A 14,068-nucleotide genomic window follows, 5' to 3' on the forward strand; every position below is an offset into this window, starting at 1 on the left:
TTGACCATTTCTATTTATAACCCTGAAGTTCACTGTATGCTCCCACTTTATGATTATAAAAGTATAAAAAAGATGCAATTTTGCTACCAATTCTTAATGATTATCAATCTGGAGACATATAGATTTATCCTTATTATGTTTCCTGTCTTTAGAATACCTTCTTATTAAGGCAAAGCAACCACTCATTTTTCAGAAGGGGCATAATATGTAAAATTATCTTTTAATATGGAAAAACATCAGAGGTTTTCTAAATATCTTAAGATTAACATACAAGTTTCTTCTGACAGGTATTATAAGACTGCATTTAAAGACTCCGGTTCGTAAGCAAAGAAAGGGAATAGGACTGCCATCAAAATGGCAATGATTCTCTCTAGGTGAGATATTTTTTGCTTTCTTGTTGGTGCTTTGTAAAATTGTTCATAAGAATAATTTTTACAAAAATAATAATACCTCTTAAAAGATAGTTGCTCACAGGCCAGGCGTGGTGACTTATGCACTTTGTAATCCTAGCACTTTGGCAGGCCAAGACAGGTGGATGGCTTGAGCTCAGGAGTTCGAGACCAGCCTGTGCAACATGGTAAAACCCCATGTTTACAAAAAAAAAAAAAAAAAACACAAAAAAATTAGCTGGGGGTGGTAGTTCCAGCTACTTGGAGAGCTGAGGCAGGAGGATCGTTTCAACCCAGGAGGTCAAGACTGCAGTGAGCCGCGATCACACCACGGAATTCTAGCCTGGGTCACAAACTGAGACCCTGTCTCAAAAAATTAAAAAAAAAAAAAAAAATAGTTGCTCACATAATTTCGGGGCTGTAAATTAGAGTAAGTTTTCCTGATTTCTCATTCTCTGTTCTTTCTCATTTGCTTACTATCTTTGATGGCCAAGAAATCCTATGATAAACTTACACAGCACAGGAAAACCATAAAAACTCTAGATGCTGAACTACAAGAAAGGATATGAAAAGGACAACCAAGAACAAAGTCACAAAAATCTAAGAGTAGGAGGGGATCACAGAGATGATATAACTACAGCATGAGCCTCCACTATGACACTGTGACAGGTGGCAGCCACTCTAACACAGAAAATACGATTTTGGGACAAAAGATTAAATTTCCTAGTATTCAGAAAGCTCCAATATAAAGTTTATCCATGTATCTTTAGTCCACTGGACCTAAATCTGGTAATAAAGAACAAACTTAATCCAGCTAGTCATCGTCTCCCTTTTAAGAACTACAAGGTGGGTATCAAATAATCTCTTCTCCTAGTTTAACAGCTTCAGTCCTTAAGATCCACTCATCCATCTTGCTCCAGATTCCACTATTCACCTTCCCGTTCCCCTGCTCTGGCCATACTCATTTGTTAATACCATTCTTGATGATCAGCACTGACTGAAATGCTCTGAGAGTCATATAGCCTAAAATGGAACAAAACTGGCATGGTATGGATCCTGGACACTATGCTTATTTTATTAATGCTAAGAACAAATTGATTTCAGTGGTGAACTCTTCAAACCATTAACTGAAACCTGACATTTGAAAGAGTTTCTATCAGAAATGGCAATTAATTTACTGAAGGCCTTTCCAACATCCATGAAGATGACTACAAAGTTGTCCTTATGAGAAGATCCATCTTATCAATGTATTTCCTAATATTAAAGCACTCCTGGGATAAACTCTAGTTGGTCACAGATGTCATTTTAATATATAATTAAATGATTTCCTAAGACTGAATTCAGAATTTTCATATCTTTCTATGTGAGTCTGTTTCTTCAGAGTTCTTCCGTGTATTAATGTGTATGTATGTCTAGGTTGGGTGTTAAGGGCTACATCAGCTTCATGGAACGAACTAGGTAGCTGCGCTTTATACAGACTTTTAAAATAAACTTTCATGTGTTGCTGGTTTAGTCACAAATTTCTATCTTATACTTACCAATGTTAGTTTTTGTTTTCTTTTCAGCCTAAATGAGGAACCTTAACATTTATCTCTATAGTAGCTGATCACAGATGTAAACTATCCTTATTCCTCTGCATACTGAGGTCATTTCAGATTTTGTCGCCCACTGTGTATGTGCCATCCCTCCTGTTTCATGGACTTATCAAACATAGATAAAAATGTAGTAAAGGACAGAGGGTAGACCCTTGTGGCATGCCACCAGAGACATGCTCCAAGATCACAACAACTCATGAGTCAGCATCACTAGGCATGACCTCTCAACCTGGCATGAATTCAGCCAACTACAGTACTTGCAACTCATGTTTTTCCACTATATTCTAAAGCGTATCATTACAGAGTAAAATCCAGAAACATCACATCTAAGCATTCATTCCCCTTCAAGATACATTTTGAACGTAACCATTTCAAAATTATAACTTCATTTTCTGTTTATCATTTAAATTACAGATGTACCAACCAATTTGTCTCAAAGGAGCAATAAATGATTGGCACACCAGGAAAAAATCCACTTGAAATACTTCCTCATTTTGTTCCACACACACAAAAACCCCACCTCATTCTAATTAAATGGGTAGAAGTAAATATATGCCTTTAATATATGTGTAAATTATATCTGGAAATGTAAGTATTTTAACAGCAAAGAAGGCAGCTGAAAAGGTTTAATTCTTAAAATTATAAAAATAAACAATGTTGCAAAACGAGACATTTTATATAAAATGTCTAAACAGGCATTATAGAGACAAAAAAACGATTGCCTAGATTTGGGGTGTAAATAGGAATAAACTACAAAAGAACATGAAGAAAGTTTTTTGGGTGTTGAAAATATTCTACTACTGAATCATGGTGATGATTGCACAGCTCTATGTATTTACTAAAATCGCTGAACTGTGCAATTATATACTTAAGATGGGTACATTTTATGCTATGTAAATTATAACTCAGTAAAGCCATTAGAAAACCAAGTGGACCAAGAGGCCAAAAAGATGACACTAGCAAACCCAAGTTTGAAAGAATGTGTTCGTAGACAGCCAGGAGAACTCTCCTGTTATCTCCTTTTATGGTTCAAAACCTCTCTGAAAAAGCAACTATTGTTAAATACCCAAACCTGATTTTTAATGCAGGTCAGTAATGCCTTCTGCCAGATAACTTACAGAGAATCCACGCTAAAATTCTGGTAGAATGCCATCCTACCCACCTATATTTTGCCCTGGAGAGGGTGAGAAGGGAAAGGAATCAATTTTTATTGGGAAATTACCACACGCCTGACACCGAGGCTTTCTTTCATCTCATTAAAACCTGAAAATGATCCTGTAATATAGGCGTTATTTAGCTCCATTTAACAGAACACAAAAAAGAGGCTCAATCAAATTAAGTATTTCATCTAAGATCACAGAACAAGTAAGCGATGGTGTGCCAAAATTGGAATCCATACTTGTCAGATTCCCAGTTCCACACTCCATTACACCAGACTTTCTCATCTGGTCTAAGATGCCAAATTTCCTTACAAACAGGTTCAAGAAAATAACAAAAAGTCTCAGGTAGGAAATAAATACCTCACACGCTCACTTTCCAAAGATGTAAATATTTTCTCCATCAAAATTTGCTTCCTATAAACAATGTGCTTACTCGAAAATATTTCAACTCAACAAAGGCAAATTAAAATAGCCTTCTACAGTTATGCCATTTCCCAAAGAGACATTTATAAATCTATCCAAGAGCAATTAGTTGCAAGGGTAATGAACAATAGTGAACTATAAATTAACAAACCCTTTGGTTGGGCTGCTTTGTGTTTCTGACATAAAGATGCATTTCCTTTTGGCAGGAGGGTCTTCCTCTTCGTCAGAAGAACTTTCTATTGTAAGATCAATAACATCTACTTTCTTCTTGCTTGCCTCACTGGCTACAGTCACTGAACAAGGCTTACTGAGGACGCTTGAACCTGCATGTAAAGAAACAAAAGGAAAAAAAAATTAAAGGTATAACACAAATAAACTCTAGTGGTAGAGTCTAGTATATTCAGTATAGTATGTTCCTGACAACATATAGCCAGTGAAGCCACATACTCCAACCCATGGACAAATACCAACTCCCTAACTCCAGACCTGTCTGTAAAATGGTTGTTCACCTAGGGAGACAGGTGAGCACTATTCCTTGACAGATGGGTTAGAAGTCTCATTCAGACAGAATGTTCTTAGTTAGGCCTCCAATACCACTGAAGGATTTGTGCAGCTCCTACTGCTCATCCTGTCTCTGCAGGTCAGCAATCGTTTTACAGAAAGACACGCAGAGTTAGGGAACTGGTCTCAGGTCATGGGACAAGAATGGGTGAGTTCACCAGCTATGTATTCTCACACACATGTGGCACAGTTAGCTCAGAACCAGATATTTCCATTCTAGCAATTATGCTTATATCAAAGAAAGTACAGACTTTTCACCATAAGCCAGAACTTGATAAAAACTTTCATCTTGATTAAGTTGAAAAAAAACCAAACCTCTCAATTAAGTTACTAAGACATTTAAACTTTTCTTATGAATTATCTGCTAATCACGTAGGTTCTTTCTACCCACAAAGACAGTCTCACATACCATATTTGTTAACTCACATTTTCACAGAAAAATATGTTATTATCTGTAATGTATTTAGTTAAAAATGAATGACAGCTGATAATGGAAAAGCAACAGAAACTTATCAACTAAATCACTCCCCATTTTTCTGAAAGATGAGAGAAACCTTGGTCACTGCACTCAGGTTTAGTGTCAATCGCAGAGGAATAATTAATAATGGCATAAATCCTTTATTTTTTCCCCTTTCTTCTTACTCCATTCATTACATTGTTTGTTAGAACTTCAAATGTAATCAGAACAAAACTGAAATGCAGTGAGTAGACTGTTAGATAAAAAGAAACTCTAAGTTCACGTGTGGGTTTCAATGAGACTGTTAGATAAAAAGAAACTCTTAAGTTCACCTGTGCGTTTCAATTACTCCAAATGCCCTCAGTTTCCCTACTTAGTGTGGATGGATGCAGGCAGTTGATGGATGAGTATACATTCTAGGTAATCAAGGCAATGTTAAAATTCTTCCCCACAAAGAAATGGAAGGTAACAATTTGTTTACTTTCTGAGCAACTAACCTGTGACCATCCCCAAACCACCAAGGCCATTAACCAATGATGCAGCCTCTCTAACCTCACCTCCACCTAGGGTTCCACCTACAGATACTCTAAGAACAATTCTGAAAAACTGTCCATATAAATTCATTTGTGACTTTTTGTTTTGTAATAAACATCATATTTTAAAATGATTTTAGATGAATGTTTCCTTTATTCTACACAGGAAAAATATACTATGAAATAGCTGATAAGATGGTATAAACTTTAGCACATTCCTTCAGGAAAGAATAAAAATCATTTGGGGGAAAACTACATATAATCAAAAGACTGAGTCAACAAGCTGAATTCCAAACATATAGTTCTAGGGGCCAAGATTAATGATAATGTTGCACGAGTCTCACTGCTTTACTCTCTGCTGCTGTTCTACACATACTTTCTATTTTTGTACACGGTTGGCTGGATACTTTCATAGCTTCTTTCTTCGGTCTCATTGGACACCAAGAACCATCTTCTTGGAATTTGATCTCATCTACATCAGAACAGTCATTGAGAATTTCCATAAAAAGCCTAAAAAACAATTAAGAAGTACATACATGTGATCAACAGCTTTGCCTAAAGGTGAAATAAGAAAGTAATACACATTACCTTGAAAACATAAGTAATGCTAGCTGACCCCCTTTTCTTTTGGTATTGCAATACTTTATACTTTACAACAATTATTACACTCCCTTTGTCCTATGTTTTAAATCTGTAACAGGCAACATAATAGTTAAGTAACTTACTGAGCATCACCTGTGTAACTCAATGAGTATAAATGGCTAGAGAGAAGTAGATACCTGGAGCCTCCTAGCTGAGGCTGGCAGTAAGAACAACCTCTAACACAGCACAAAAAACAAACATCAGCAGACAAAGGTTACTATACAGTAAAATAATTTATAAACTTTAACTACGAGAAAAAAGGATAATGGGGTAGGGGAAGGAGGGAAGAAAAGAGAAATAAAAGAAGTCTCAATAAATTTAAAATAAGCAAAGTGTATTTGAATTAAGTTCAAATTAAGTCCGTACCAGAAAAACCTGAAAACTTGGAAACTAAATAAATACTTGGAAACTAAACAAAAGAAACATGAGTCAAAGATAAAAATAAGATTTTAAACTGAATGAAAATAAAAATGTAATAAAATTTGTGGATGGTATTATTTAAATACTGAAGTAGTATTTAAAGGAAAATTTATAGCATTAATCTTCCCTAATTAGAAAATAAAGTCTCAAATCAGTAACTTTATGAAACTAGAAAAAAAAGCAAATTATAGTAAAAGAAAAGAGAAATAACAAAGAACAAAACAAACAAATAGAAAAAAAGAAAAACAGAAAAATCAGCTTCCAGTCAAACTTATTTACACTCACTCCAAAAGAAACAGATAATCTAAGAAGCCCTATGTCTATTAAATAAGTTGGATCTGTAGTTAAAAACTTTACCACAAAGAAAATCCTAGGCCCAATGTCTTCTCTAGGGAATTCTACCAAATATTTGAGGAGAAATAATACCACTACTTCCAACTCATTGTACAAGGTCAGCATTACTCTGATAATAAAACCAGGCAGGCATTGCAACAAAACTAAATACCCAACATTCCCCATGAACTTTGCAAAACAAATCCAACAACAAATATACACAGGATAACAAATCATGACCAAATGGGGTTCATTCCCACAATACAAGATTAGTTTAATATCCAAAAGTCAATCAACATAATTCACCGTATTACCAGACTAGTCAATGCAAGGCGGCGGGAAAACAAAAGGCAACCACGTTAGAAAGAAGAAGTAAAACTGTCTCTATTTAAAAAACATTACTGACTATATAGAAAATCCTATGTAATCTATAATAAAGCTACTAGAACTACTAAGGGATGGGAATAACATATGTTGATATGACAGCAATATACAAAGGTCAACTATATTTCTATATATTAGCCATAATCACAAAAATTTTTAAAATACCACCGAGATATGAAATATTTAGGAATAAACTTGACAAGAGATGTACAAGACACATTGAAAACTACAAAACACTGTTGAGACAAATAAACAGAAAGATACATCCTGTTCATAAATCAGAAGACTCAATATTGTTATGTCACCAAAGACTTATCTACAGAGTCAATGAAAAACAAATCAAAATCCCAGCAGGTTTTTTCCCCTAATTGATAAGCTGATTCCAAAATCTGTATGAAAATGCAAAGAATCTACAATAGCCAAGATAATTTTGAAAAAGAAGAACAAAGTTGGAAGAGTCACACTACCTGACTTCCAGCGAACGCAGTACTGACATAACTAGACAAATAAATCAATAGAACAGTTCAGAGATCACACATATAGTCAATTAATTTTTGTAAAAGGTGCAAAAGCAATTCAATGAGGAAAAACAAATCTTAACAAATGATGGTGCAGCAATCACATGGCCATATACCAAACAAAAACAAAACCTCTGTTCTTTATCTTACACCATACATAAAAATTAACTTGATAGAAATAATAAACCTAAGTGTAAAAGTAAATTATAAAACTTCTACAGGAAGCTCAGAAAAAATATTTGTGACCTTGAGTTAGGGAAAATGTCTTAAAATAATACCAAAAGCACAATCTTTCATAAAAGAAAAACTTGGTAAACCAGCCTTCATTCAAAGTAGACACTTCTGCTATTTGACATACACTGTTAAAAGACTGAAAAGATAAAATGATAGAAAACATTTAAAAATCATATACCTGGTAAGACGTTTGTATCCAGTATACATAAGAACCACCAACATTCACATGAAAACAAAACCCAATTAAAAAGTGGGCAAAAGGCCGGGCACGGTGGCTCATGCCTGTAATCCCAGCACTTTGGGATGCTGAGGCGGGTGGATCACGAGGTCGGGAGTTCGAGACCAGCCTGACCAACATGGTGAAACCCTGTCTCTACTAAAAATACAAAAATTAGCCAGGCGTGGTGGTGCACACCTGTAGTCCCAGCTACTTGGGAGGCTGAGGCAGGAGAATTGCTTGAACCCAGGAGGTGGAAGGTTGCGCTGAGCTGAGATCATGCCACTGCACTCCAGCCTGGGCGACAGAGCGAAACTCCATCTCAAAACAAACAAACAAACAAACAAACAAAAAAAATCGGGCAAAAGTTTGGTCACTTCACCAAAGAAACGTACAGATGGAGAATAAATACGCAAAAAGATGTGCTCAAAACAATTAGTAATAAGGAAAATGCAAATTAAACCCACAATGGAGTACCACTATATACCACTAGTATGATCTAAAATTAAAAAGATTAACTGGCCGGATGTGGTGACTCATGCCTGTAATCCCAGCACTTTGGGAGGCTGAGGTGGGTGGATCACCTGAGGTCAGGAGTTGGAGACCAGCCTGGCCACTATGGCGAAACCCCATCTCTACTAAAGACACAAAAAATTAGCCAAGCGTGGTGGTGGGTGCCTGTAATCCCAGCTACTGGGGAGGCTGAGGCAGGAGAATCGCTTGAACCTGGGGGGTGGGGGCTGCAGTGAGCCAAGATGGTGCCATTGCACTCCAGCCTGGGCAACAGAGCAAGCCTCTGTCTCCAAAAAAAAAAAAAAAAAAAAAAAAAAAGATAAGCCATACCAAATGTTAATGAGAATGAGGAACAATCAAAACTCTCCATATACTGCTGGTGGAAATATAATATAAAATAGTACAACCGCTTTGGAAAACAGTTTGACAGTTTCTTGCAGTTAAGCACACACCTGGCATGTGACCAGGCATTCTACTCCTAAGTATTTACCCAAGATAAATGAAAACAGTCCACACAAAGACTTGGGCATGAATGTTCACAGTAGCTTTATTTCCAACAGCCCCAAAACAGAAAAAACCCATCAACGCATGAAATGACAAACTGGGTTAGAATGCAACTCAGCAATAAAAATGAACTATTGGTATATGTAACATAAATGTATCTCAAACAAGTATGTTGAGTAAAAGAAGTTAGACAAAGGAAGCACATAGTTTATGATTCCATTCATATAAAAGTCTAGAAAATCCAAACTAATCTATAGAAACAGAAAGCATATCAGTGTTTGCTTGAGGACTGAGAGGGAGAGATTAAAAACATACATGAGAAAACTTTAGGTGTGATGGGTGTGTTCATTATCTTGACTGGGATAATGATTTCATAGGTATATAATAAGTCAAAATTTATCAAATTGTACATTTTACATGAGTAGTTCTTATGCCAAAAACACCTACTTCATAAGAGGTTTATTTTTCTCAATTATACTGAAAATTCAGCATAATGTAAATCAAAACCCAAAAAGGTTCTGTGTAATTTGAGAATCCTTTTATTCAAGTGAACATGGCAGAATGTATTGTGACACTAGTCAAAAAAATTCTGAAAAGAAATGGCCTAAGAAATACTACCACATAATAGAAATCTAATAATTAAAATAGTTTTATTGGCCCAGTAATACTTTGATCAATGGAACAAATAGCAGTTCAGAAGTTAACACTAGTATTTACAAGAAATGTATTAGATAATGCAAGTAGTATCTCAGATCTGTGGGAGAGATTATTCAAGTAAATGTGGTTGAGAATAATCTGGGTGCTAGGGTGAGGTGATCCCTACCTTAATGGGATCACCTATTCCCTACTGTAAAGTTCCTTCCTCATCCCCAATTTTCCTCCCACAGTGTCATTCCTTACCTTCACAGCACTTTACACTTAATATACTTTTTTTTTTTTTTACCATCTCCCATACTAGAAGTGCCCTGCTCACCATTTTTAGACCTAGTATCTGACACATGATAGGTATTTAGTAAGTACTGTGTTGAATGAATTCATGAAGCAATGTATGACGGAACAACTGCACAACTGGAAAAAGGAATCACAAATGTGCCTGATGAAAACAAGCAAGTGCTCATATAAAATCTCTACAACTTTCTAAACACTTTCAAGGAAGACATTCAAAAAGGAAAAGACAAGACTTGATAAAAAAAAATGTAAACCTTCTGAATGGAGAACAAAGGTCACAATAAATACAAATAAAAGGCAAACTGGGAAAATACATTTGGCACATGTGGACAGAGAAATTAATATCCTCAATCTATAATGACTATGTATAGGCCAGTAAGAAAAAGATGAGCAAGCCCATAGCAAAATCTTTTTTAAAAAAGGAATGTTAAGAGGCAATTTGTAAAAGATATTATAATGACCAATATATGGAATTAAAGAAATATCTGATAACTCCTATAATACAAAAATTAAAAATCAAAATAGCTATCTTTTCAATTAGGAAATTAGTAGACATTTTTATTTGTTGTTCCATTTTGTTTTGTTTACTTTTGAAACAGAGTCTTTCTCCGTCACCCGGGTTGGAGTGCAATGAATGGCATGACCATTGCTCACTGCGGCCTCAAACTCCTGGTCTCAGACAATCATCCTGCCTTGGCTTTCCAAAGTGCTGGGATGACAGGTGTGAGCCACCACACCCAAGAGTAGACATTTTTAAAGTAAGTTTTAATACGTAAGGCTGCTAAGAGGGCTGAGAAGTGGACGATGTTATGCCTGTTGGCATGAGAGTGAAATGATTTACTAGAAGGGAAAAATAGCTTACTCCTCCTGGGAGGCATCTTAATAATAAATAGTAAAAGTCTTACATTCCCTTTGAGTATTTCTATTTCTAAGAACTTGAAGAAAACTCCACAGACATACACAAAATGCCACCTTCAAAAATGCTAACATCACAGGGCAATTTTAAATTGAAAAAGTAGAAACAAATATGGAATATCAAGAATTTAGTAAACACATCACAAAATATTAATGTACAAAGGGGCATGACATATGTAACTCTCAAATGGTTCAAAATAATTCTAAAAACGGTAACAATCATCTCTCTCTACATTCACAAATGCACACACCAAAAATGGGTATATGCACACATATTAAGGGAGAAAGTGATAAAACAACTGTGATAGAATGTTAACAACTGAAGCATCTGGGTCATAGTTACATGGGAGGTTCTTTGTGCTACTGTTCCAACTCCTCTGTAGGTTTAAAATTTTTTCAAAATAAGCTAAAAATAAAAATTCAGCAAAGGAAAAGTTCAGAAAGGAACATTAAAGTCCCATTCACTCTTCATTCCCCATTCCTCTCCACAGATAATACTCTTGTAAAACTTTTGTTGTTTATTTTAGAGATGCAACTCACTATGTTGCCCAAGCTCACCTTGAACTCCTGGGCTCAAGTGATCCTCCCACCTCACTTTCCTGTGTAGCTAGGACTACAGGCATGTACCACAGTGCCTGGCTTAAAACATTTTCAAGTTGTACAAGTATCTTTAAAAATCTAGGATACTTTTCACTATATAGAGTAAAAATCATATGTATATATTAATATAAATCATTACATAAAGTATCATTTCAGTCTTTTTTAATGTCAATAACAAAGTCATCACCATAGGATGGTACTGCTAATTTTATTTTCATCTTTTCAGTAACTGTATTTTCTAAATCTTACATGGTACATGGATGACGTGCAATTTTTAAAAAAGTATTATTTGAAACAAGATACTAAAAATTAGTTCATGTCATTTTCCAAATTCTGACATGCAATATAATATGAGAGATGATGCTTAAAGTTTGGACTCCAGAGTCAGAAATACCTGGGCACGAATTCCAGTTTTGAACTTAAGAGCTATGTCTGTATCTACCCTATCACTTCCTCTGGTTTTTGCATAGACCCTAATTGCTACTTCAAGAAATTCTAGGTAAGCAAAATGACATCACAAAGCAAACTTTTCCCTCTTTCCTGTGGGCTTTATAAAATATAATCTTGGAAAGCAAAAACATTGCCCTCAACGTAAATCATATTATAGAGATAAAAATGCCACTAACCACAGTTTAAAAAATAAGATTGAGTATAATTAGGTATAAGACGGAAAACATACAAACATCTGGATTTATGCTAGAGTAGAATTTATTTAGAATTTAGTTCAGTAAGTTGTAGTGAACAAAGGCATTGCCAATAGCTGTTGTATTAGTCCACATCAGCTGTTAAAAGGGATATACTTACCCATCTAATATTAGGCTTTCATAGGCAGCTTTTTTGTCACACACAGGACAAATCCAGGTGGGCTTCTTCTCATTCATTTGTAGATAAAGGGCAGCATCAAAACACTGCAGATGTGTACAAGTCACTGCACGGCATGGGATTGTCAGCCTCATTTTTCCTAACTACAGGACAGGAAACACAAGGAAAACTATTTCAGAAAGGAGAATGAGCTCAGAGGGAACATGGTTAGTTGTAAAAGTCGGAAGATGTCATACAAGAAGATGATAAAAATGAAATAGAAATCCAAATCAGAATGTATTCCCAAGAAGATTACAATATATTTTTATTCATTGACTGCCCTATGATTTTTGAAAAACCATTTCACTTTTTCAAAACAGGTTAACATGTAAATCCAGATTCATATACATTGAAAGTATGACTCCTTCTTACCTGGTCCCCAGTTTCCCTATTTAGAGAACCACTGTTATCCATCTCTTGCATGTCCTTTCACAGATGTTCTAAGCATAAACCAAGTGTGTATTTAAAGAAATATTTTCCCAGGAATGATAGTATACAATACACACTGTTTTCCAACTCACTTCTGTCATATAACTTGGTGACTACTGCACACAAATCGGTATATAAAAAGCTACCATTATATGAAGGTATCATAATTTATTTAATCAGTACACTAATGACTGACATTTAAATTGTTCCCAATCTTTTATCACTACAAACAATGCTGTAATGAACATTTCTAAGATTTTTATATTTATAATATTTATAATTCCTAGAAGTATAACTTTTGGGTGGAAAGAAAAGTACATTTGTAATTTTTGTCACATTAACACACTATCTTCCACAAAAAGTACCTATTGGGTTATGCATACATGTGTATTAACATGCTTTGTTCCACTCAACCTTTTCAATATAATGTTATTAAATTCTTCGGTCTCTGCCAATCTGGAAGGTGACAAATATCCCATTACAGTTGTGAACTACATTCCTCTTATTTTAAGTGGTAGTTGAGCCTCTTCTTTTACTTCTAAGAGTCACTTGTGTTTCTAAGAACTTTCTACCTATAACCTTTTCTCATTTCCCATTTGGTTATTAATCTTTTGTTATCTATTTATAGGCACTCTTTATATAAGAAATCATGTGTGTAATATGAACTGCAAATATATTTTTCATTTATGTTATTTATAGGCACTCTTTATATAAGAAATTTTGTGTAATATGAACTGCAAATATATTTTTCATTTATGAAAATTTGTTTTTATATAATCAACTGTGTCAATTTTTCAACATACTTTTGATTAACTTTAGTGCTGTTAAATTCTTATTCCAACTAGTAGTGGTCCACTGGCACCAAGACGTACACAACACTCAGATTTGATCAGACCAGGTTTTCCTACATAATCCTTCAAACCTCCCCATATATTTCCTTTACAGAAAATATCACTGTTTATAACCAGTCCTGCTATTTTGATTGAAAATTTGTTTCTCCCACTAGATCTTATGCTCCAAAAAGACGGTCTATATCTCTGCTCACCACTGAATCCTACTGTCCTAGCACAATACTAGCTGACAGTATGTGCTCAGTATTTGTTGACCAGATAGGAGAATGAATGGAGATGGACTGGAAATGGGGAAAAGAACAAACAGGAAATGAAGAAGACGGACCCATTTTTATGCTATAAAGTTTGAAAGAATTCATGGCAAAATTAAAACATTCTTAGCTCTGCCTGGGAGGTAGGCTTTTTAGGATGTTCTTTTTCTTTTGGTTCATCTGTAATTTCTAATTCCTCTAAAATGAACACCTGGTAATGTGGTAATTTAAAAAGAAAATAATTTAGCTGAATCATCAACACAGAAGTAACGTTTATACAGTTCCACCTACGTGCAAGGTACAGTGTTGACTACTTCACATTACTCTCAA

At 35.1% G+C, this 14,068-nt stretch overlaps 1 protein-coding gene across 9 annotated transcripts in view; it reads right to left on the minus strand.

Moving 5' to 3' along the window:
* The window catches only part of PIAS2 (protein inhibitor of activated STAT 2), a 130,669-nt gene that overhangs the window by 37,292 nt on the left and 79,309 nt on the right, over positions 1 to 14,068 (minus strand). For all 9 annotated transcript variants that reach the window (XM_034943622.3, XM_034943616.3, XM_034943615.3 and 6 more), the window contains 3 exons: positions 12,151 to 12,311; positions 5,495 to 5,628; positions 3,719 to 3,890 (listed from right to left, as the gene is read on the minus strand). In XM_034943622.3, coding sequence (XP_034799513.1) covers positions 3,719 to 3,890; positions 5,495 to 5,628; positions 12,151 to 12,311 — 467 coding nt within the window. The remainder of the gene's footprint in view (positions 1 to 3,718; positions 3,891 to 5,494; positions 5,629 to 12,150; positions 12,312 to 14,068) is intronic.

The sequence above is a fragment of the Pan paniscus genome, chromosome 17 (assembly GCF_029289425.2).
Source record: "Pan paniscus chromosome 17, NHGRI_mPanPan1-v2.0_pri, whole genome shotgun sequence".
Classification (NCBI taxonomy): domain Eukaryota; kingdom Metazoa; phylum Chordata; class Mammalia; order Primates; family Hominidae; genus Pan; species Pan paniscus.